Source organism: Notolepis coatsorum, assembly GCF_963971535.1.
Source record: "Notolepis coatsorum genome assembly, chromosome: 10".
In the NCBI taxonomy this organism is placed as follows: domain Eukaryota; kingdom Metazoa; phylum Chordata; class Actinopteri; order Aulopiformes; family Paralepididae; genus Notolepis; species Notolepis coatsorum.
This window is the reverse complement of record NC_140174.1, coordinates 57,386,751-57,410,793: the sequence shown is the minus strand read 5'-3', so window position 1 is coordinate 57,410,793 and position 24,043 is coordinate 57,386,751. Positions and strand designations below refer to the sequence as shown.

The 24,043-nt window shown below is 44.6% G+C and overlaps 1 protein-coding gene across 2 annotated transcripts in view; it reads right to left on the bottom strand.

The window, feature by feature from the left end:
* Positions 1-24,043, bottom strand: part of ndel1a (nudE neurodevelopment protein 1-like 1a) — a 133,253-nt gene that overhangs the window by 52,310 nt on the left and 56,900 nt on the right. For both annotated transcript variants that reach the window (XM_084322803.1, XM_084322804.1), the window contains exon 4: positions 7,632-7,780. In XM_084322803.1, the coding sequence (XP_084178929.1) occupies positions 7,632-7,780 (149 nt within the window). The remainder of the gene's footprint in view (positions 1-7,631; positions 7,781-24,043) is intronic.

Here is a 24,043-nt window from a genome sequence, read left to right as displayed (position 1 = left end):
AAATTCATCTGACGCCGGAGATAACCAGTCCCAATTGAAATCACCAACAATGACTATTTCATTGTCCGTTAATTGGGAAATAATGTCAGATATTGCGGCTAACATTTCCTTTACAGCAGAATTGACATTGCAACCCTTTGATAATTCAATTTGTAAGGCGATTATTTCGAACTGCTTAGGTATAGATTTCGTTACTAACACTTTGGTGTGGTATTTGGATTTAACATAGACAGCTATGCCACCACCACGTTTAGGACGATCAGTACGACTTAAATTATAGCCATCAATGGAAATGTCGTTATCGCAAATAGATTTGTTTAACCAAGTCTCAGAAATTATAATGATATCAGCTCCCGTTGTCTGCGCCCAGATTCGAACAAAATCAATTTTCGGCAAGAGACTTCTAACATTTACATGAATGATGCCAAGTCCAGATCTTGCATTGAAGTCAGAAGGAGTCTGAATACAATGAAGATCAGGACCAGGATTTGGTTGAACATTACCAGAGATCATCAGCAGTAACACAACCATGCATCTTAATTTAGCCATTTTAGGGGAGTTACACTTTGAATTTACATCAGAGCTTAGAATGGAGTAGAAAAGAGAGTCCGTTGACATAGTGAAATAGTTTTTTAGTGCATAGTGACATATCATGGTAACAGACAATTGATCTGGGGATAAAGTCACAATTCTAGTAGGTCTACTACACCTGAACCTAGATAGAAAGGTCCAAGTGGATTTTGTGTGCTGGAGTGATAAACGGGACGAGAAAAGTTCACCAAGTCCATTTCCTTGCTGTTCCATTTGTGTTAGCAAATAGAACAGAGTTAGTACAGCGAACGCAACACGCATGATTTCAGCAAAAGTTCGATGCACAACAGAACGGCTTTGAACACAAATGTGTACGAGAGGGTAGGGGATTCGAGGGGTAGCAGTTGGACGAGACCAGGGGGAGGTATGAGAGGATCGCAGAGGGGTAAGGGGTCGTTGACTAGACCCGGAGCCAGGCCCGGGAACAGCAAGCAGTGTGAGATGAGCAGACCGATTATAGGAGAGGAGTGAAGAGCAGCACAGTTGGTGGTGATGCTTGGTGGTGTTTAGTCAGACGCAGTTGACAGTGACTCAGCTATTGTAGCAGCAAGCAGGAGTTTAGCAGTAAGCATGTAGTTCAGCTCAAAGATTGATTTTCATGTAGCATGTAGACTACTGTTGCTTCCAGACAAAATTATTGGGAATTTAATCCAGTTCAGCCGACATTAGTCGAGGTAAAAACAGAGACTGATTGATTGATTGATATCAATCAGACAAACTCACAACTCAGTTGACAGTGACTCAGCTATTGTAGCAGCAAGCAGGAGTTTAGGAGTAAGCACGTAGTCCAGCTCAAAGATTGATTTTCATGTAGCATGTAGACTACTGTTGCTTCCAGACAAAATTATTGGGAATTTAATCCAGTTCAGCCGACATTAGTCGAGGTAAAAACAGAGACTGATTGATTGATTATCAATCAGACAAACTCACAGCTCAGTTGACAGTGACTCAGCTATTGTAGCAGCAAGCAGGAGTTTAGCACAAAAGCTTGCACGTTGGCGGCAGGGTCCATTGCGAATTAGTTAGTTATATTAGTATATTAGTATTAGTATATTAGTTAGTTATATGGCGGCGTTAAGTGATGCGGCATTAACCAACAACAAGGCACAACGAGGCATTAACCAACGAGCACGTGTGTAGCCAATCAACCGCTTCTTTTCACCTGGCAGCGCGGACTCTCACTGAGAGGGTGTAACGTGTGGAAAGATCACACTACCCCCCTTAGATCCTTTCCTCGCTGAGCAGGCGCCCCGACCAAACTGTAGGAGTCGCTGTTTACAACGACCAGGACCCACCCACCAGCTTTCCCACCCCTAACATTGCCAATTGTGTTAGTATGAACGACCAGCCAAGCTGGTAGCAATGCCGAGAGCTGGGCTCGAACCCAGCATCTCCTGCACTAGTGGCGAGCGCCTTGCCCACTGCGCCACTTAGCCGCCCATATCATACCAGTATTGACATATCCCCTAGCTAAGTAATGTTGCTTCTTAGGGCTCAGCATCAAATATCTTATAAATTATAACTCGCCCACTGAAAGAGTTTGGACTGAATTGTATGTGTCATAAAGTATCTTCAGCTTTAGAAGTGAGTGCAAAATGTTTCACTGAATAGTATTACATTATACTGTATTATGTATATATAGGACTACAGTAGGATTACATATATATATATATTGCCTATGATTAAACCATGACACCAATCGGAATTATATATATATCAGATATATAGCTTTCCTGTGATGTAATGCATACATTATCTTTTCCTGATCTGAAGCTGTATTTAGCAAGCATGCTGGGAAGTTGTTAAAGTGCCCCTATTGTAAAAGTGTCCCTGTGTGTTGCATTGTTTTAACAGAATGAGTGGTTGCCCCACCACTAAGAAATCGTACATAAAGCAGTTTCTGCAACTCAGCTGTGACAAGAACCCTCCGAGCCATTCAGAATTGCAGCAACAATCGACATAATTAATAACAACTTGTATACGTGTGACTGTGAAGGGATCTTGTGTACAAAATGGCGGCTTGCTCGTATACTTTCTCTTCTCTACCTAAAATGTAACCCAAAATATGTTTTAATGGTAGGTTTGATATGATATTGCTGGATCTCGAGTCATATTTAATTTGCAATGCCTAGTGTAGTTTGACGGTTTAAATTTCATTTGGCGGTACATACTCGTACGCTATTGCTAGATGTATGATAATTATCATATTTTTACGATCAAGCCGGCACACTCATTACAGGCACAGAAACAGCCTGTTGAGAACAGGACTGAGACAGAGAGGTATAGAGGCTGCTAGAATGAGAACAGGACTGAAACAGGGAGGTATAGAGGCTGCTAGAATGAGAACAGGACTGAGACAGAGAGGTATAGAGGCTGCTAGAATGAGAACAGGACTGAAACAGAGGGGTATAGAGGCTGCTAGAATGAGAACGGTACTGAAACAGGGAGGTATAGAGGCTGCTAGAATGAGAACAGGACTGAAACAGAGGGGTATAGAGGCTGCTAGAATGATAATAGGACTGAACCAGAGGGGTATAGAGGCTGCTAGAATGAGAACAGGACTGAAACAGAGGGGTATAGAGGCTGCTAGAATGAGAACGGTACTGAAACAGGGAGGTATAGAGGCTGCTAGAATGAGAATAGGACTGAAACAGAGGGGTATAGAGGCTGCTAGAATGAGAACAGGACTGAAACAGAGGGGTATAGAGGCTGCTAGAATGAGAACAGGACTGAAACAGAGGGGTATAGAGGCTGCTAGAATGAGAACGGTACTGAAACAGGGAGGTATAGAGGCTGCTAGAATGAGAATAGGACTGAAACAGAGGGGTATAGAGGCTGCTAGAATGAGAACAGGACTGAAACAGAGGGGTATAGAGGCTGCTAGAATGAGAACAGGACTGAAACAGAGGGGTATAGAGGCTGCTAGAATGAGAATAGGACTGAAACAGAGGGGTATAGAGGCTGCTAGAATGAGAACAGGACTGAAACAGAGGGGTATAGAGGCTGCTAGAATGAGAACAGGACTGAAACAGAGGGGTATAGAGGCTGCTAGAATGAGAACAGGACTGAAACAGGGAGGTATAGAGGCTGCTAGAATGAGAATAGGACTGAAACAGAGGGGTATAGAGGCTGCTAGAATGAGAACAGGACTGAAACAGAGGGGTATAGAGGCTGCTAGAATGAGAACAGGACTGAAACAGAGGGGTATAGAGGCTGCTAGAATGAGAACAGGACTGAAACAGAGGGGTATAGAGGCTGCTAGAATGAGAACAGGACTGAAACAGAGGGGTATATAGAGGCTGCTAGAATACATAATCTGATACAAGTTTAGAGGAAAAAAGGCGGTACAGGGATAAGGTGGAACTTCAGTTCAAACAGGCTGATTCCAGAGGCATGTGGCAGGGCCTCAGAACAATGACAGAATATATAAAGGCACCCCGCCCCATGCTGAACAATGATGTCTCCCTGGCAAATGAACTAAATACATTCTATAATAATAATAATAATAATAATAATAATAATAATAATAATAATAATAATAATAATAATAATAATAATAATAATAATAAAATAATACATTCGATTTATAATGCACTCTATATCTGGAAACCAAGTCTCAGAGTGCTACAGAGTAAAAACTGACTTTAAAAACATTAGGCAATTAAGGAAACAAGACATAAAGCATAAAAAAGGGATAAAACACACAAGGCATGTATAAAAAGGTTAAAACTAAGGGAAGGCTTTCGTGAAGAGGTATGTTTTAAGTTCTCTTTTAAAGGAAGCAGTGGTCTGTGGTGCTCTGAGGTAGTCAGGGAGGGCATTCCATAGGCGAGGAGCAGCCGAGCAGAAGGCCTGTCGCCCATGGTGCGGAGCTTGGTCCTGGGGGGAAGGAGGCGGTTTGTGTTGGCGGAGCGAATGTTACAGGTGGAGGGTTCTGGGGTGAGGAGATCTTTGAGGTAGGGGGGAGCATTTCCGTGGATGCATTGATGGGTCAGAAGGGATATTTTGTATTCAGTCCGGGTGGTGATGGGGAACCAGTGAAGTGAGTGGAGGATGGGTGTGATGTGGTCGTACTTACGCACTCTCATCAGGATCCTAGCAGCGCTGTTCTGGATGTATTGGAGCCTCTGGAGACTAGGAACTGCTAGGAATCCCGATGAGAAGTGCGTTACAGTAGTCCAGCCTGGAGGAGACAAAGGCGTGGACCAGTTTTTCAGCATCTGGGAGGGTGAGTGTGGAACGGATTTTTGAAATGTTCCTGAGGTGGAAAAAGGAGGTTTTGCAAATGTGTTTGATGTGGGTCTCGAAATTTAGGTGGGGGTACATTTTTACACCAAGGTTGGTGACGGTGGATGAGAGGGGAAGGTCATGGCCTGAGAAGGAGATTCTGGTGATGGGGGAAGATTGGATCTGGTGGGGGGTACCAATGAGGATGGCTTCTGTTTTTTAGCTGTTTAACTGTAGGAAGTTTGATTTCATCCACTCCTCCAGGCAGGAAGTGAGGGTGGATGATGTGGATGATGATGGCAGGGCTGCAGATGATGGGGGTGGTGATGGCAGGGCTGCAGAGGGGGGAGAGTCCGTTTTAATGTATAGTTGTGTGTCATCAGTGTAGCAATAGAAAGAGATTCCATGCTGGCTGATGACACTGCCGAGGGGGAGCAGGTAGAGGGTAAAGAGGACGGGGCCGAGGACGGAACCTTTATGATGGTTTATGATTTTGGTGATCAGGGGACTTATGGCACAAATGTTTGATTTAATCAGGGCAGTGGGAAAGGGGTCCAGGGCACAGGTGGAGGGTTTCATCTTGTTGATGGTATCTTCAACCTCTCGCTGTGTGACGATGGAGAAAGAGCAGAGAGGCTGGGCGATTGCTGGCTGTGGGAAGGCAGTGGGGGCAGGTGGAGTGGAGGGGCTGGTGAGAAGGGACCGGATGGTGTCGATTTTGGTTCTGAAGAAGGTAATGAAGTTATTGCACTGTTCATCTGTGATGTCTGTGTGAGTGAGGGTTTGCGGTTTGAGGAGTTGGTTTATGGTGGAGAATAGCTGCTTGGAGTTGCCCGGGCTATTGTTGATCTATGCACGGTTTGAGGCTGTAAATTACAACAACAGCCTACAGGCCACTGCAATGGAGAGTAGAAACACTGCCGATGGAGACTCAGGGCTAGATCCACAAAGAATGGATTGCACGATGCTAATTGCACCCTTACTTACAATTCATTATGAATTGACAATGGGGGACCCTGATGTAAACAAGACGAAAGTCTTTCTCTGGTCTGCATCCCCTTAACAATTGTGTGTATTGAGCCGTACTGTATTGTACCCATTCTGCAATCTGTTAATAAAATGTTCATTCAATCAATCACTGCGCAGGTGATTGATTGAATAAACATTTTATTAACAGATTGGCCCCGGTATTCACTGACATATTCAACCTGTCCTTAGAACAGTCTGTCATCCCCACCTGTTTGAAAAAGTCCACTATTGTCCCTGTACCTAAAAAATCCACGCCCGCTTGCCTCAACGACTATCGCCCTGTAGCTCTCACGTCCATAGCCATGAAGTGCTTTGAGAAGCTAGTGAAGGGCTACATCTGTTCCTCCCTCCCCATCACCTTGGACCCCCTGCAATTTGAGACCTGGGCTTGAACTACGACCTCTGCCAGTGGGTCTTGGACTTCCTGACAGGAAGACCCCAGGTGGTAAGAGCAGGCAACTGCACCTCCTCATCCATCACTCTCAACACAGGTGGCCCCCAGGGCTGTGTTCTGAGCCCCTTCCTCTACTCACTTTATACACAGGACTGTGTGGCAAAGCAAAACAGCAACGCAATCATCAAGTTTGCTGACGACACAGTTGTGGTGGGCCTGATCTCTGCAAACAACGAGAGGGCCTACCACTGGGATAGGTATAGAACCTGGTGCTGTGGTGCCGGGAGAACAGCCTCTCCCTGAACGTCAGCAAAACGAAAGAGATGATTGTGGATTTTAGGAGGTTGGGGGCCAGGGACTACAGCCCCCTCAGCATCGACGGGGCACCGGTTGAGAGAGTGAACAGTTTTAAGTACCTCGGAGTCCACATATCTGAGGACTTGACATGGACCACACACATTGACAGTGTAGTAAAGAAGGCACGGCAGCGCCTCTACTTCCTCAGGCGCCTAAGGAAATTCAAAGTGAGTCAGAAGATCCTTAAGAACTTCTACTCAGGCACAATAGAGAGCATTCTGACTGGTAACATCACCTCCTGGTTTTGGAATAGCACCGCACACGACCGCAGCAGACTACAGAGTGGCCCGATCAGCCGAACGCATAATTGGAGGTGGGCTTCCCACTCTCCAGGACATTTATACCAAGCGTTGCAGGGCCAAGGCTAAGAGAATAACCAAAGACTCCAGCCACCTAAACAACTGCCTCTTTGAACTTCTGCGGTCAGGCAAGCGCTACCGGAGTCTGGGGAGAGCCAGTACAGAGAGACTCAGAAGGAGCTTCTATCCCCAGGCCATTAGGATGCTCAATGACTATGTAACACCATCAACCCATCCATCTACACTCATTGCACACACATCCACATGCACAGACACACACTTTAAACAAACAATCACCTTAACACTCACTTTAGACACTACATTATATTTATCTATTTATTAAAGAGATTTGCACTACATTCATACCTCATTTGCATTTGCACCTGGCCTTAAAGATTTTGTACCTCATTGTCTGCATTTGTACCTCATTGTCTGCATTTGTACTCATTGTACTTCGATTGTCTTAGGTTGTACTTTAGTTTGTATATTGTATTGTATATTGTATAGTGTTATTCCTCTTTTACTTACTTTTTTACTGTATGAAGCACATTCTCAGGGGCTCATACAGAACCAAGTTGAACTTGAAACTTGAAATATGGGACCTTTAAGTATTTTGGCAATCTCTTGTCGCAACCTTAGTCTATGTATTATCTAGTCTATTAATTGTTGCTGTTGGGACAACATGTTGTATTAGTAATGCTAATACAGTAGTATTGCTTGTGTGTGCTGCAGACCTTTTGGCCCTCTCCAAGTCGTCGTTGGACTGCTCCAGCTCTCTGACGTATTTGTGTAGCTGCTCCTTGATGCTCTGGGTCTGGCCCAGGTCATCCTCCAGAACCGAGATCTGCTTGTAGCTCTGCGAGTACTGCTGCTCCAACTTCTCCTGCATGGGAGGAATGGATAGGAGGAGGAGGAGAAGGAGAAGAAAGGTATGAAAGGAGAGAGCGAGGAGGGGAAGGGGGGTGGAGGGGAGGAAGGAAGAGAAGGGGAAGTGAGTGTGTGACAGGAAGAGCAACACACCCCAAGCACGGAGGGAACCCGCAAACCCTGTTAAAACCCTGTTAACACTAGCACAGCCATGGAGAAAATGTCACTGATTCCCGCCGGAACGGGTCAGATGACCCGACAGCTTATATGAGAAATATGAGAAAAATAAACAGTGTAAACTATATAATTACCTCTTAATATAAAAATATGAGGTTTACCACAGGTTTGAGTGACAAATATTAATTTCTTTTTATTAAAAATAATAATAAATAAAAATATTATTTTTAATTTTGTATTTTTTGGATGGAAGAGCCACACATTGACGGGCAAAGAGCCACATGCGGCTCGCGGGCCACGGGTTGGCCACCCCTGCGCTAGACGCTCGCAAAGTGCTGTGACTTTCCTGTGCTGTGAATAACGTTCTAATTACATTTTCCTGAAGTCATTTAGAAATTTCAGAAACCGTGCCAGATAAAACGGGTACTTTTAGGAAAAGTCATTGAGTGACGGAGCTGGAGCTCGACCGAGTGACGAGGATACATTTATTGAAAATGCCTAGGGGTCATGTGACCCCTTGTCGGCTGTGCTAGTGTTAACCTACATTTTATCATCTATTTTTCAACGCCCCCTCTTTTTTGCGCTCCGTTTGTGCCATCATTGTCTGAATGGGAATGTGATGTGTGACCCATATCTCACACCCTCCAGGTCAGTGACAATAAGCTCAATAGATATGCCTGCCTGCCTGCCTGCCTGCCTGCCTGCCTGCCTGCCTGCCTGCCTGCCTGCCTGCCTGCCTGCCTGCCTGCCTGCCTGCCTGCCTGCCTGCCTGCCTGCCTGCCTGCCTGCCTGCCTGCCTGCCTGCCTGCCTGCCTGCCTGCCTGCCTGCCTGCCTGCCTGCCTGCCTGCCTGCCTGCCTGCCTGCCTGCCTGCCTGCCTGCCTGCCTGCCTGCCTGCCTGCCTGCCTGCCTGCCTGCCTGCCTGCCTGCCTGCCTGCCTGCCTGCCTGCCTGCCTGCCTGCCTGCCTGCCTGCCTGCCTGCCTGCCTGCCTGCCTGCCTGCCTGCCTGCCTGCCTGCCTGCCTGCCTGCCTGCCTGCCTGCCTGCCTGCCTGCCTGCCTGCCTGCCTGCCTGCCTGCCTGCCTGCCTGCCTGCCTGCCTGCCTGCCTGCCTGCCTGCCTGCCTGCCTGCCTGCCTGCCTGCCTGCCTGCCTGCCTGTCCGACCTAGATCCACTGCACCACTAACGCTATAGTGTCTGAATCATTTAAACGAGCCAAACCTGGGCCAGATAGGAATGGCATTAACGTTACAGTGGACGCACAATTACACAAGTAGGTTACCTGATTTAAATGACGTGCCACACACTGCATGGTGTCGTGCAAAACATTGTGGGAAGGTACCTGAGAAGATTGTGTCTTGAGCAAAACACCAACCCGTCATCAACTATACTGAATTCATTCCTATAATTCCACCACTCTAGCATCACAGACTTAAGTCAACAATGTGTTTTTTGTTTCGTTACAAATGAACAATAGATAGGAATGCAGACAATGTGTGGATTGGGATCTCCGAGAACCTCTCTTGGACCCTCAACAGTTCCTCGTCACTGGTCAAGAAGGCTCACCAGCGCCTCTTCTTACTGAGGAGACTGAGGAAAGCCCACCTGTCTCCCCAGATGCAGTGCATCATAGAAAGCATACTCACCAACTGCATCACAGTCTGGCACGGCAACTGCACTGTCTCAGACTGGAAAGCACCACAGAGGGTGGTCAAAACCAGCCAACGCATCACCGGTACATCACTATCCCATACTGTATGAACTTTGAACTCTGTTGCCTATACTCAAGTTACACCTACCTGCTGCTTTCACTGTCTACAAATGCCCTACACTGTAATCATAGTAATCATAACTACCTACCTCATACTATAGTCTACCCATATAACCCTGTATGATAGCATGCACAATAGTGCAATATTTATATTTACTGCATATATATATCTGTCTGAATAATATACCTGCACACAATCCTTCTATATATCTACTAATACACCTGCATATAATACATACAACTCTGTATGATAGCTGTACAATAATGCTCTATGACAATAGATTTTAATCTAATCTAATGAAGCAAACAGTTGGAAGAGCAGGACTGACTGGGTGAGTGACTCCCTGGCGTGAATCTCTCATCACTGCCGTCTGCCGACAACTTTACTTGACTCACGCAGGCTGAGACATAATGTCAACAAGGGCACAGAGATGTGCTAATTATGGAGCGAGAACACGCATGATGGGAGAGAGAGAGAGAGAGAGAGAGAAAGAGAGAGAGAGAGAGAGAGGTCACATGATGCATTATGTATGAAATCCATGCAAAGCGAGCAGTGCGGATGAAATCGCCACGACGACACTGGTGGCTAGAACAGGTGCCATTCCCCCCCCTCGTGGTAAGAAAAGAGCTGAGATTGTAAGGAGAGACATCGATGTTTCACGTGAGTGAGATTACCATTTAGACTACCCATGAATTCCTGACTATGAGCCACACTATGTCCAACATGCTCAAGGTGGGGCTCTGGCAGACAGAGGTGTAGATGACAGATAGGTGTAGAGGAGTGAAGAACATGGCTGGAAAGACTGGCACATCTTTCTTTTTTTTTGCTATGGAGATGGTTTGATTAACAGACTGTGATCATGCTATGCTTGTGGCCCTGACTGATCTACACACTCTCCTTAAAAGAAAGGAGAAAGACACAAATTAGTAGAGAATGATACTGAATAATTAATATTGATATTATCATAATATGAGAGAATGTAATATCGATATCATGGAGACAGCATGAGACATCACTTTAAGAGATTAAGAGGAGTCTGGCAGATGTACTTCACTCATGTGCTGAAATATTAGGTCTATATCATACAAGAGAGACTGGTCATCACTGGGAAATCCAATCCAGCAGGAGACAGCATAATGCCATATGGCTATACTGGTACATAGTGTAACGCCATATGGCTATACTGGTACATAGTGTAATGCCATATGTTTATACTGGTACATAGTGTAATGCCATATGTTTATACTGGTACATAGTGTAATGCCATATGTTTATACTGGTACATAGTGTAATGCCATATGGCTATACTGGTACATAGTGTAATGCCATATGTTTATACTGGTACATAGTGTAATGCCATATGGCTATACTGGTACATAGTGTAACGCCATATGTTTATACTGGTACATAGTGTAATGCCATATGTTTATACTGGTACATAGTGTAATGCCATATGTTTATACTGGTACATAGTGTAATGCCATATGTTTATACTGGTACATAGTGTAATGCCATATGGCTATACTGGTACATAGTGTAATGCCATGTTTATACTGGTACATAGTGTAATGCCATATGGCTATACTGGTACATAGTGTAATGCCATATGTTTATACTGGTACATAGTGTAATGCCATATGGCTATACTGGTACATAGTGTAATGTCATATGGGTATACTGGTACATAGTGTAATGTCATATGGCTATACTGGTACATAGTGTAATGTCATATGGGTATACTGGTACATAGTGTAATGCCATATGGCTATACTGGTACATAGTGTAACGCATATGGCTATACTGGTACATAGCAGGTAAATGTATTCCTACAATATAGCCTACTAGTGAGAGACTTTTAAACTAATGTAGATTCTAGGGCGGCTACGTGGCGTAGTGGGCAAGGCGCTCGCCACGAATGCAGAGACGCTGGGCTCGCCTGTTCAAGCCCAGCGCTCCACATTGCTTTCAGTTTAGCTGGTCGTTCATACTAATACACATTGGCCGTATTAGGGGGTGGGAAACTGATGGGTGGGGATCGGGCGTTGTGGACAGCGACTCCTACAGGTCGGTTGGTGCGCCTGCGCAGTAGAATCAGGAAGTGTCGGGGGCAGCGTGAGCCTCCCACGCGTTACTCCTCGCCACTGAGAGATCGAGCTGCGCAGGTGAAAAGATGCGACTGCTGTTACCTCAAGTACCGGAGGGGACTTGTGCTATGTATGACTTAGTCCACATTGCAGCCGGCTTGTGGGAGGCAAGAAACAGCGTTCGTGACAGGGGAGGGTTGAATTGGATGATACGAAATTGGGATGGGAGAAAATATAGAAAATGGGAGAAAAAGTGGATCCAAAAAAAAAACGAATGTAGATTCTGAACTCAAGATGAGACCTTATCAAAGACACATAGTGTCACAGATGGCAAGCTAGCTAGGGCTGCAACTAACGATTATTATAATGAATCTGTCGATTATTTTTATCGATTAGTCGATAAATCGAAATTATTAATTTACCAGAAAAAACAACAATTGATTCTATTTGAAATTGAACATTTAAAAATATATTGACATGTTTTTCAAGTGCGGTACTACTATCCTTAGGTCACATGGGTAGTTGCCTCTCTGTAGGAGATGAGATGAGCCATGACGTTTATTTATGTCTGTAAATGCTGTGTAGTATGGATGCCTGCTGTAAATGAGTAGGGTGAGTATAACCTATATGCCATTAGTGCTTTTTATCTATTGACTCATTATAGCTACTTTATTATCTTGAGAAAGAGAGAGAGAGACTCAGGCACAGCCCCTCTCATTCCTCACTGTTGCAGAGTTTACGTCAAAAACTAAACATATCAAATGCGAGTGAAACGCACACCGTCAAGTCCTGGCTTTAGGCAGAATCACAGACAGTGGTTTAAGAGAAGTTATTTATATTTCAAACGTGATTCATTCATTCATACATTGCGCACTAGTTAGATGACATGTTGCGCATGTTATGACTTTGAATGTCTGCCATTTCCACCACAAAGACGGCACACAAGTAACAAAACAATGCGTCGGTCATGAATATGCAAATCGAAAACATTTCATGGACGTCGACTCATCGCTGCAGCCCTAAAGCTAGCTGGTCTTACACAGAGTGCATTACCTAGTGAGCCGCCACTAGGGGGGGAGAGCGGCAAACAGTAGACTGAATGACTAAGTGAGTTAGTGTCATCGCTGGCCCATAGTGGTGCTTTGCATCCAATACAAAAAAGTTACATTGCAATATCTGCTAGAATAATCACAAAATTACATGTTGTCTATAGCACCCTAAAACAATGCAGTGCATCCTTGGGGCCGGGTGGGTGTGGGGGTGGGGGCATTGCAGCAGCTGTTACAATGTGATTCCTACTCTTCCATCTGCCAGGAGACTCGCTGCACTCAAGGACAAGCCATGATATAAGATGGTTTGAAAAGGCCATCAATTATTCACTTGAAGGGTATGGAGTGAGGAGCACCATAAGGTACATCCTCAGCTTAAAGTCTCTCTCCGTATACACATCGTAAATCTACATTAAAAACAGGGAGAGATACTTGAACAATCAAAAGCTTAGAGCCTGCGATACCACCTCCTGTGAGCAAAATGGAAGATGGATGTGTGTATTAACCACATAACGTGCATCAGTACGTATACGTCCCAACGTGCCCGTGCATGGAACGCACAGAAGTCACGGCACTTTGCGAGCGTCTAGCGGCTGCATTCTTTTCGCCAAACATAAATTACCGTTCGAAAGATCCATTTGTTGCCGTTCGAACGCCACCTCACTCGACCAAATCCGTGCCTCATTTCTCAAGTTACATGCTGATATATCAGGCGAGCATCTTTTTACGCACCGCGTGTCAGATGACCACCCCGGACTCCCGACGCTTGAAAACTGCCAATCATCCACTGATGGCGAGAATTATTGGTCAGCGTTGTAGCCAATGAGTGTACCTTTCCAATGATACCCCACGTGGGGGGGTGCGAATAAGGGTCTAGGTGAAAGTTGACGAGCGAAAACCAGAAGTGAATCACACTTCAGAATGAACGGTCGTGGATGAAGAAATGGATTTGAGAGCTTTTTTTTTGTTGCACGTAGGGCTGGGCGATATGGCCAAAAACTTTATCGCGATAAAATTATAAAATTATTTTCATATAACTCGATATCGATAATTATCGTCGATATAATGTCTGTCAAGTTTAATTAACTTATTATGCCCAGCGCCGATGGACGGGCTATTAATAGACTTGTTTTTCTGCTGCGAATGTCTCGAGTTGATGTCGTCATCAGTCCGCGCACGTTAGCAGTTAACCAGAGCGAGCAGTGTATCCCATGACAAAGTACTAAATATCCCTAAAATACTCTGTTCCGCCCCAATACATTGCAACGACGTCCACCGTATACCACACACTACTATAACCGTGGCATCAGAATTCACGCCACACACATACTCGGCACGTAAATATATAAAATAGTGCCGTGCAAGCTAATTATCCTAGCCAGCCAAACGATACAATTGCGCCATGCAAGCTAATTATGCCAGCCATATTGCCAATGTACTAAATATATCCCTAAAATACTCTGTTCCGCCCCAATACATTGCAACGACGTCCACCGTATACCACACACTACTATAACCGTGGCATCAGAATTCACACCACACACATACTCAGCACGTAAATATATAAAATAGCGCCGTGCAAGCTAATTAGCCTAGCCAGCCTTGTTGTTGAGTCCTACCTCCGGGTCTCCTTCCGCTGTCGGCCATCTCCTTCACTGATTGGTTGTTAGTGCGTGTGCTCATATCCAAGCTTGGAAAATCGATATATCGAAACTTTGCGACCACGTTTCATGTTTATTTCGAGGAAATAATTTATCGCGATAGTTATCGTTATCGTTTTATCGCCCAGCCCTAGTTGCACGGTTTATCCGTATCTCTCTCAAAGACCCATTTCTGAACGGATTTTTATAAAATTTGGACCTGTACTACATAAGACTTCATGCTATGGAGCCGCTGTGTTTTCCAGCTTATACCTATTTTTTTTATATATTATTTTATATATTGCAACCACTACAGAAGAATGTGAGTTCAAGTTCAACTCAAGTTCAGACCTCTGTTACTCTATTTCATTAGCACTAAAAGTGATTTTCCATTTGCATTAGTAACTTCAGAATGTTATCTTTCAAAAGAGACCAGGCTCATGCATGTGCTATAAGTATAAAGTATAAAGCTTTGCAAAAAAAGTATGCAGTCCTCAAGTTCAAGTAAAAAATTGCAAATTTTCTGGGTGCCTGTTAACTCATTCTGCGCTATCGCTTAATGCGCCAGAGGGCGCTAGTACGCCACTGCTTTAATCAATGGGGGGACTGCGAGATTTGCGAGTGCTTAAAATATATCTTATATTATAGCTATGGGTCTAATACCCCTGTCGATTGTCAGTGAGTTGCTTCCAGTCAACATGTACAAAACGGATAGTTTTTTCATCCGTACATTTCCGTTTTATACCGTTTTGAATATGAATATAGTTTGTGATTATTAGTAATCCCAGGAAAAGACACGATAATAGCCCTTTAGTGGAATACACTAAACACGTTGTCATTTTTCGCCTGATTATCGAATCTTCCTGAAATCAACGCTAGATTATCATTATTATCCTTCCTCATGCAAGAATGAAATGGCCCTCGTAGCGCGAGGCTCCCCCGCCACCTTCTCCCATTCAACGGCACACAGCCACACACACACAGAGACAGCTTCGATCGGGGTAGAAAGAAATATCAGATCAACGCAAGATTTTATATATAGAGTCCTTACCTGGTACCTGATGTAATGCAAAAGAAATAATCCAATTATCTGGTCGCCATTCCAAATACTGCTCGTGGAGGTCCGTCCCACATTACCGAGCGTTACACATGAACGGGCGGGCAGGGTTACTGTTCCATGCCATCGTTGTAAAGGCCTACCTCGCCTGAGTATTTAAACCCCGCCTGCACGGCTCGGATCGTCCCAGAAAATAAACTACATTTCTAATGGAGTGCAATACCAGCTGGAAGGCGTAGGCGGCGGTATTTGCCCTTTTGCGAGCTCAGACCCATTCCCAATGATAACATCAGGCTGGATGGATGAAAATGAATTGATATAGCTAATAAAAGAAATAACAATTAAAACCAGAGTTTTCTCGTGATTGCCGCTGAACGGTTGGCGAATTAACCCGACTTTTCTCGTGGCTGGCGTTGAATGAGTTAAGAGGTTAAAGTTATCCTGTCACAGGTTAAAGCTATGCCTTCTCACAAGCCACAGCAGTACAAGCCACAGCAGCACACCGGTACGCCTCCTTTCATCAGAGCGAAGATGACTTGAGCCGACAACACTGTTTTAATCCATAGATGTATTTCAACGTCATCCTTCTGTACCTTATCTTTGTTTCCTTTGTTCCACATTACCCTTGGGAGTCCAAGGGCCTGTTTGAACCCGTCGACGGAGAACAAAAGGATTTATAATATCTCCCAAATGCTCAAAAAGTACCTCTTTTCAGAAATCGGTAAAAATAGAAAAATGATATTTTCGAGTGCTTTGAGATGTTATATATATATGTCTCCTTACTTGCTAAACTTAATACGACTTGTAAATATGTTTAATTCTTGCTAGATGGTATGATTGTAATTATCTCCGTTTTCCAGAGAACTACATCGTGTCAAGAAACGCACATCGTCGGCACGGTGGTGTAGTGTCGCCTCACAGCAAGAAGGTCCAGGGTTCGATTCCCGCTTGGGGACCAGGTTTCCGCGATGCCAGGTACCCAGGTGGGTGATCTCCCAGGCCTTTCTGTGTGCTCGCAAGGGTTCCCCCCCCCCCCCCCCGATAAGAGAGACACAATGGAAAAACATGCACAACAACAGATCGCTAACGCTGTCGCGTCCGCCGCAGCCCTCGTCTGCTCCCGGCGGCCCTTGGGGGGGAAGGACGGCGGGATGGGTTAAGTGCAGAGTAGTATCGCATCGGCGATCCTAAAGAGACAATGCATGCGTGTGTGTTCCGGTGTGTGCTAAACTAACCGCTGTGTGCCACTAAAACATTGAGTGCCGTTGCATGCCGAATAAAGACCTCTGCAACAGGTCCTGCATTATTATATTATTATTACATACACGCACGCGCGCACACACACAAGAGCGGCGTGTGCGCTGTGAAAAGGTGTTAGACCCCGCAGAGGGGAGAGGTATCAGAGCCTACCCCCCATCCAAATTCTAAACAACAGATTGACTTTTCATAATATGTATGAATTATCTCTTGCAATAATATCCACGGGACTCGACTTTTTGCAGTCGTTGTGTTTGTGTGTGTCACGAACACACACGCCAACTTTCTCCTGCGTGCGGACATTCGCGGACATTCTCTCACAGCTGATAGAGAAAAAAAAAAGCAATAGCTTACATACTTTTCCGGACAGATCATCTGAGCTCCTCTCCAGTTGAACTGCTACAGTGTTTAATTCCAAATAATCTTCTGCCATTGTTGTAACATGTCATCTGTTCTCTAGTATTCAGTCGCGTGAAGTTAAATCCTCTCTAGAAGTGAAACTGAAACTTACCAAGCCTATAAGTTGTTAAAGGGGCACTAGGCAATTCATTTACTCAGTGAATGCCTGGACACAAAATGACACCAGTATCACTGACTACCACGGCAAGCCTATAGAAAAGTATTCTATTTAATAATAATAATTATAATAAATGTCCCTCTCTCTGTCTATATCTCTGTATCTCTCTCTCTCTCTTTCATTCTCTTTATTTCTTTCTTTCCTTCTTTCGTTCTCTTTCTTTCTTTCTCTCTCTCTCTCTATTATATTATATATTACTACTATACTATTATATATCTATATATATATATCTAAATATCTAAACCTTGATTATCTAGTGTGTGTACATGGCATCAAATCAAAGTGTGTGTCGCTGTAGGCCTGCCTGGGCCCAGTCATTGGAATAACAAAAGGAACAACAGACTATAACCTGGGCCTTTGTTCCAGGTGTGAATTGGTCTAGTGACATTGACATTGACATCACATTGTATTCTGGGAGGGAGTGTAGTTCTCTTATCAATTAGCTGGAATTCACTGAATCCTTTCCTTTTTTTTAAACTCAATTTTTATTTGCATTTTTGGATTACAAGCATACAAACAACATCATCTTTGAATATTATTATCATCTCAGTCGGTCTTCCAGGTACATAATACATAGACATAATGTACAACACCGTTAAACAGACATAAACAATAAAGAAAAGATTTTAATACCCAAAAACAGAAATAAAAAATACAGACTTAAGCAAAAGTTCCACAGACATAAATAATAAATTGAAAAAACATAAAACAATTGTCCTACCCAAATGATAGAGATAGAAAATACTAACTAAAGCAAAAATGTGCGACATGGGTTCAGAGACCCTCCTTGAACCTCTTTCCTCCTTTACCCTTCTCCCTCTTGTGTTGCATTTGTTTCTTCCTCTGTGATGTCGTTTTCGTTCCCCTTATAGTCCTCCCACTTTCCCCATCTTTCCCCAAATTTCTCTTCCTGTAACCTCAGCATGTGTGTTATCCTCTCCATATCCTGTATCTCTTCCACTATTCCTACCCATTGTGCTATTGTCGGTGGGTCTTCCTTGTACCACAGTCTCGTTATTGCTTTTCTGGCCGCTATCAACATTATCTTTATTAAATATTTCTCCCCCCCTTGTATTCCCTCGTGTGTCAGGTCTCCTAAGTAAAGCACCAGTCCTGTTTGTGGTAATCCGTATCCTAATATTCTGATCATTGCCTCCCCTATCTCCTCCCAATACCCCTTCAGCTTCTGACATCCCCAGAATATGTGCGTGTGATTTGCCCCCTCCTTCCCACACATCCTCCAGCAAGCTCTTTGTGTTGGTGCATATTTTCCCTTCAGTTCTGGGGTTATAAAGAATCTGATTATGTTTTTCCATCCAAACTCTTTCCATATCCTCGATCCTGTTGTTGAATGTTGCACCTCGCATATGTTCCCCCATTCCTTCCCTGTTATTTCTATCTCTAGCTCTCTCTCCCATTTCTCCCTTATGTAATCGGTCGTGTGTCCCTTGCTGTTCATTATAGCCCGGTATATTGCTGATATTACTCTTCCTTGCCCCCCTTCGTATGCCCATACTATTATCTTTATTATTCCATTCTGTTCTTCGTCTTTGGCCCCCCTTATTTCTTTGTTGTAGTTGTCTCTAACCTGTAGATATCTGAAGTGGTCCCTGTTTTCTAGTCCAAATTTCTCCTTTAATTTTTGTAGTGTCTGCATTTCCCCCTTCTCTATCATTTTGCATATCGCTGTTGCCCCCCCCCCCCCCCCCCCCCCCCTCTCCCAACTTCTGAATCCATGGTCTAACCTCCCTGGTTTGAATCTCTTGTCATGTGCTACCCATCTCAGGACCCCTGACTGCTTCTCCAATTTGTGTGTTTTTACTACTCTGTTCCATATGGTCAAGGTGCATTTGGTGATTGGATCTAATAGTCCCTCTTTTTCTTTAAATAGTTCCCTATCTCCCACCAGAGCTTGTACCTTGTATCCCTCCCCTTCTTTTTCAATGTCTTTCCATCTTGCCTCATATCTGTCGTTACACCAGCACGTCACTGCTCTCAGTTGTGCTGCATAGTAATAATCTTGTAGGCTGGGTACTGCCATCCCTCCCTCTTCCTTTGGTAGTTGTAGTGTTTTATATCTGACCCGTGGTCTTCTCCCCGCCCATATGAACCTCGATATCAGTCTGTCCCACTCCCTGAATTGATTCTGTGGTATTTGTATCGGTAGTGACTGGAATAGGTACAGTAACCTTGATAGTATGTTCATTTTAATGACCCCTATTCTTGAATTGAAGTCCAAGGGCATTACTGTCCATCTCTATAAGTCTCTCTTGATGTTCTGATTTATCTGTGTATAGTTCACCTCAAACAGTTTCTCCACCCCTCTCGTGATGTTCACCCCTAAGTATTTAATCTTGTCCATGTCCCATCTTATCCCGTACTGTTCTCTAATTTCCGTCGTTGGGGTATAGTTCCATGCTAAGGTCTGTGTCTTTGTCACGTTTAATTTGTATCCTGAGTAGTGGCCATATTCTTTCAGTAGATCCATCAGTGCCGGGAAGCTCTTGCCTGGTTGCCTCATGTATACTATCACGTCGTCCGCAAATAGGCCTAGTTTATATTCCGTTCCCTTTATCCTTACTCCCTTAATGTCCTCGGTCTGTCTGATCAGTTGTGCCAGTGGTTCTATGAAAACGGCGAAGAGCGTCGGTGAGAGACAACATCCCTGTCTGGTAGCCCTCTCTAATCTGATTCTATCCGTTAAGCTGCCATTCACCTTAACCCTCGCTGTCGGTTCTTGATATAGCGCCTTGATCATCTTCATCGCCCTCCCGTTCAGTCCGAACCTCATCAATGTTTTATATAAAAATGTCCAGCTCACACTGTCGAATGCTTTTTCTGCATCTAGGCTAATCAGTACCGCGCTACCCCCTTGTTTTTGTATCTCCTCTACTATGTGTAATGTCTTTCTCACGTTGTCCTGTGTCTGTCTCCCTTTAATAAATCCAGTTTGATCTTCATCTATAATGTCTGGCATAAACGTCTCAAATCTCTTTGATATTATCGATGTATACATCTTGTAATCCATGTTGAGTATGGACACAGGTCTGAAACTACTACATAATTCCCTATCCTTATCTTCCTTCGGTATCGTGGTGATTATGGCTTCCTTCCACGAGGGGGGCATTTTTCCCTCTTCCATCGTGTGTCTGAACGCCGCCCCTAACATGGGTGCTAATTCAGTTCTAAATGTCTTGTAGAATTCCGATGGGAATCCGTCGCTCCCCGGAGACTTGTTGTTTTTAGCTCTACTAATTGCCTCTTCCAGTTCTCGTTCCGTAATTATTTTAGTTAATTATTCATTCTGTTCTTTCCCTATCGATGGTAACTCTAGCTTCTCCAGATATGTTTCTATTTCCTCTTCTCCCGCTGCTTTTGGCTGTGTGTATAGTTTCTCATAGTATTCTCTAAATGTCCTCTCTATTTCAGCTGGGTCTCTCAATATTTCATTAGTCTTTGTATCCCTTATTGTGTGTATCGTGTTCAACTTCTGTTGCGTCCTAATTCTCCTAGCCAACAGTCTGGTCGCTTTTGGTCCCCCTTCATAGTACGTTTGTTTCATGAACCTCGCTTTCTTTTCTATTTCCGTCAATAATTCCCTATTTATCCTGGCCTTTACTTCTTTGATTTCTCCGAGCGTTTCCTGTTCTTTTGATATCTGGTGTCTCCCCTCTAGCTTCTTCAGCTTCCCTATCAGATTGTGATATGTCTCCGTTCTGGCCTTCTTCAGCATTGCTGTCTTCTCCATCAATTTCCCCCTTATCACCACCTTCAGTGTGTCCCATAGAATGTTCGGATCTACCGCCCCGTTGTCATTTTCTTCCTTATATCTGGCTATCTCCTCCTTGATCTGACTCACCACCCCCTTGTTATTTAATATTCCTACATTTAGTCTCCAGATCGTGTTCCTCCGTCTCCCTTCTAGATCTACTGTCAGATATATGGCACTGTGATCCGATATGTCCGCTACTCCTATTCTGCTCTCCCGTACCCTGTAACTGTCCCCCGTCATCATCAAAAAGTAGTCTATTCTCGCATATGTCACGTGCGGGTGTGAGTAATGTGTGTATTCCCTGTCCATGGCGTGCATCCCCCTCCAAACATCTGTAATTCCCATTTCCGTCATCTGAATATTCATATATTTACTGATTGGTGCCCGTCCTTTTCTAGTACTCGTGGTGTCTAGGTCGTGATTCAGTACTACATTAAAATCTCCCGCGCATATCAATATCCCTTCTAGTTCCATCACTATCATATCAAAAATGGTCTCATATAAATCCCTCTCACTCTCTGGGGGTGCATAAACATTCACTAACATAACCATTTGGCCCTCCATTTTCCCCTTCACCAGAACAAACCATCCCTCCTTGTCTCTTACTTCCTTGATCAATTCAAATTTGACTGTGTTTTTGATTAACGTGATTACTCCTCTCCTCAGGTTCCGTTTAAAGGAACTATAGTATGCATTTTCATATCCAAATCTCTTCAGTTTCTCATGATCCTGTGCTACCAAATGTGTCTCCTGCAGAAAAATCACTTCCATCTCACTTTTTTTACATTTCAACATCACTTTGCCCCTCTTTATCGCATTATTCATTCCATTAACGTTTAACGACATCATTTTTATACCTTTAACCATTGTCATCTTTCTTCTTCTTTCGTCTGTCAGTCCCCCCCATGTCACATTCATTCCCCCCTCCGGTTGTAGCCTCCGCTCTCTTCACCGAATACATATAATGATTAACATAAATAAAAAACATAAACTTTACATAAAGTGCTCCCAAGGCGTTCGGGGGGTCCCTGTGTCCCCCCCTGTCCCCTGCTGGTGGGTGAGGAGTAATTGCTCTCCTAGTGAGAGGCCTCCTCCTGACGGCTTGGGGGTTTGAAACCTTTGCCCCCAACCGCTCGTCATATTTGTCCAGCATTCTTACTGTTTTTACTGCTGTCGTGCTCCTGGTCAAAAGCGCTCTGTCCTTCATTCTGATCAAAGACCCCCATTTCCTAGGTCCCCCTCCATGCGGCTCGTATGTTCCAATGTCCCTCTTTCCTCCCAAACCCGTGTGTGGTGTCTTCTGTGTACCCCTTTTTATTTTATTTTCCTCCTCTCTATTTTCTATGTGATGTCCATTTATCCCCTTAATCCCTTCCAACTGTGTTACTCTCAGCGTGTGTCTATGTACTTGTTTCAATATGTTCTGTGTTCCGTCTATCATACCTAATTATATTTCCATTTATTTCCTCCGTCGGCCTGTGTATTATGTGTCCATGTATACGTTATGTTCGTTCCTATATCCTGCCTCTACCTGGGAATGTGTGTTTATGTATATGTTATTTCAGTTTCTATATTTTGTCTCTATTTGGATAGTTTTTCAATCTCTTGTGCGTGTACTCAACCGTTCGTCTCCTCCCGCCTCCTCTCCGTCTCTGGCCTCCTCATCCGTCTCCGCCTTCGGTCTGTCACGTCTCACCTCGGCCTTCTCCTCTCTCCTCCCTCCTCTCCCGGGCCTCGATCTCCCACTCTGGTCCATCTGCGTGCCCCCTCCAATCTCTGCTGCAGGCTCCGCGTCTGGCCCTCCTGTCTCCTTCCCTCTCCGTCCTCCGCCATCTGCATCCCCCGTCGCCTCATCTCCTCCGCCGCCTCCCGCGCCGTCGCGTATGTCACCTTCCAGTGAATCCTTAGCGAGGTCATGGGTGACTGGAATTTCATTCCGTTTTCTTTCAGAATTCTCTTCAGTCCCGCGTAGGACCTGCGTGTTATTGCCACCGCTGTCGAGTAATCTTGATCAAACGACAGTCTTTTCCCCTCGATTTCTATCTTTTTGGTCCACGCGGTTCTGAGTATCAACTCCTTAATCTCAAACCTCAGAAAGTTAATAATCACCGCCCTCGGAGGTCTGTCCGGTTTCGGTCTCGGAGCCAACGCCCTGTGGGCCCTCTGTATCTCCATGTTTTCCAGTCCCGTCTCCTTCAGTTGTTCCTTGATAAGCTCTTCCACATATTGGATCACCGATTCCCCTTCGACTCCTTCTTTCAATCCCCATATTCTGATGTTATTTCTCCGTGACCTCCCCTCCATGTCCGATATCTTTGTCTCCATCTGTTCTTGCTTTTGAATCGCACACGTTAACACCTCGTGTATCTCTGTGCTCCATTCCTCCATCTGCGCCGTTCTAGTCTGTACCTCTGTTACGTTACTGTTCTGTTCCGCCATCTTCTCATCCACCCTTTTGATTTCTGTATTCATTTCACCTCTGAAGTCCTCCTGTTCCTTCCTCAATTCCTCCCGTAACTTCCCAATATCATTTCTTATCGTGTCCGAGTTCAGTTTCATGTTCGCCTGCATCGTGTCCGAGTTCAATTTCATGGTCGCCAATATCCCGGCCTGCATGAGCACGGCCCATCCTGGCATTTCCTTGTCTGTCTCAGCCGAGACTCCCCCTTCCTCCGCCTGCTCCTTCTCGGTCTCGCCTCGGGGGTTCTGCTCCATCGAACTCTCCTCTTCCTGTGAGTTCTCCATTTCTCTTTCCTTCATATTTGTTTTCTCCTCCTTCCTTCTCGTTTGCATCTTCATTTTTAATCACTTTTCGTCACTTTTCGGGTCCTTATTTCTCCGTTTTTCGCTCTTTTGACCAGGAGCCTCATGCGTGCTACTCTTCCGCTCTCATACCG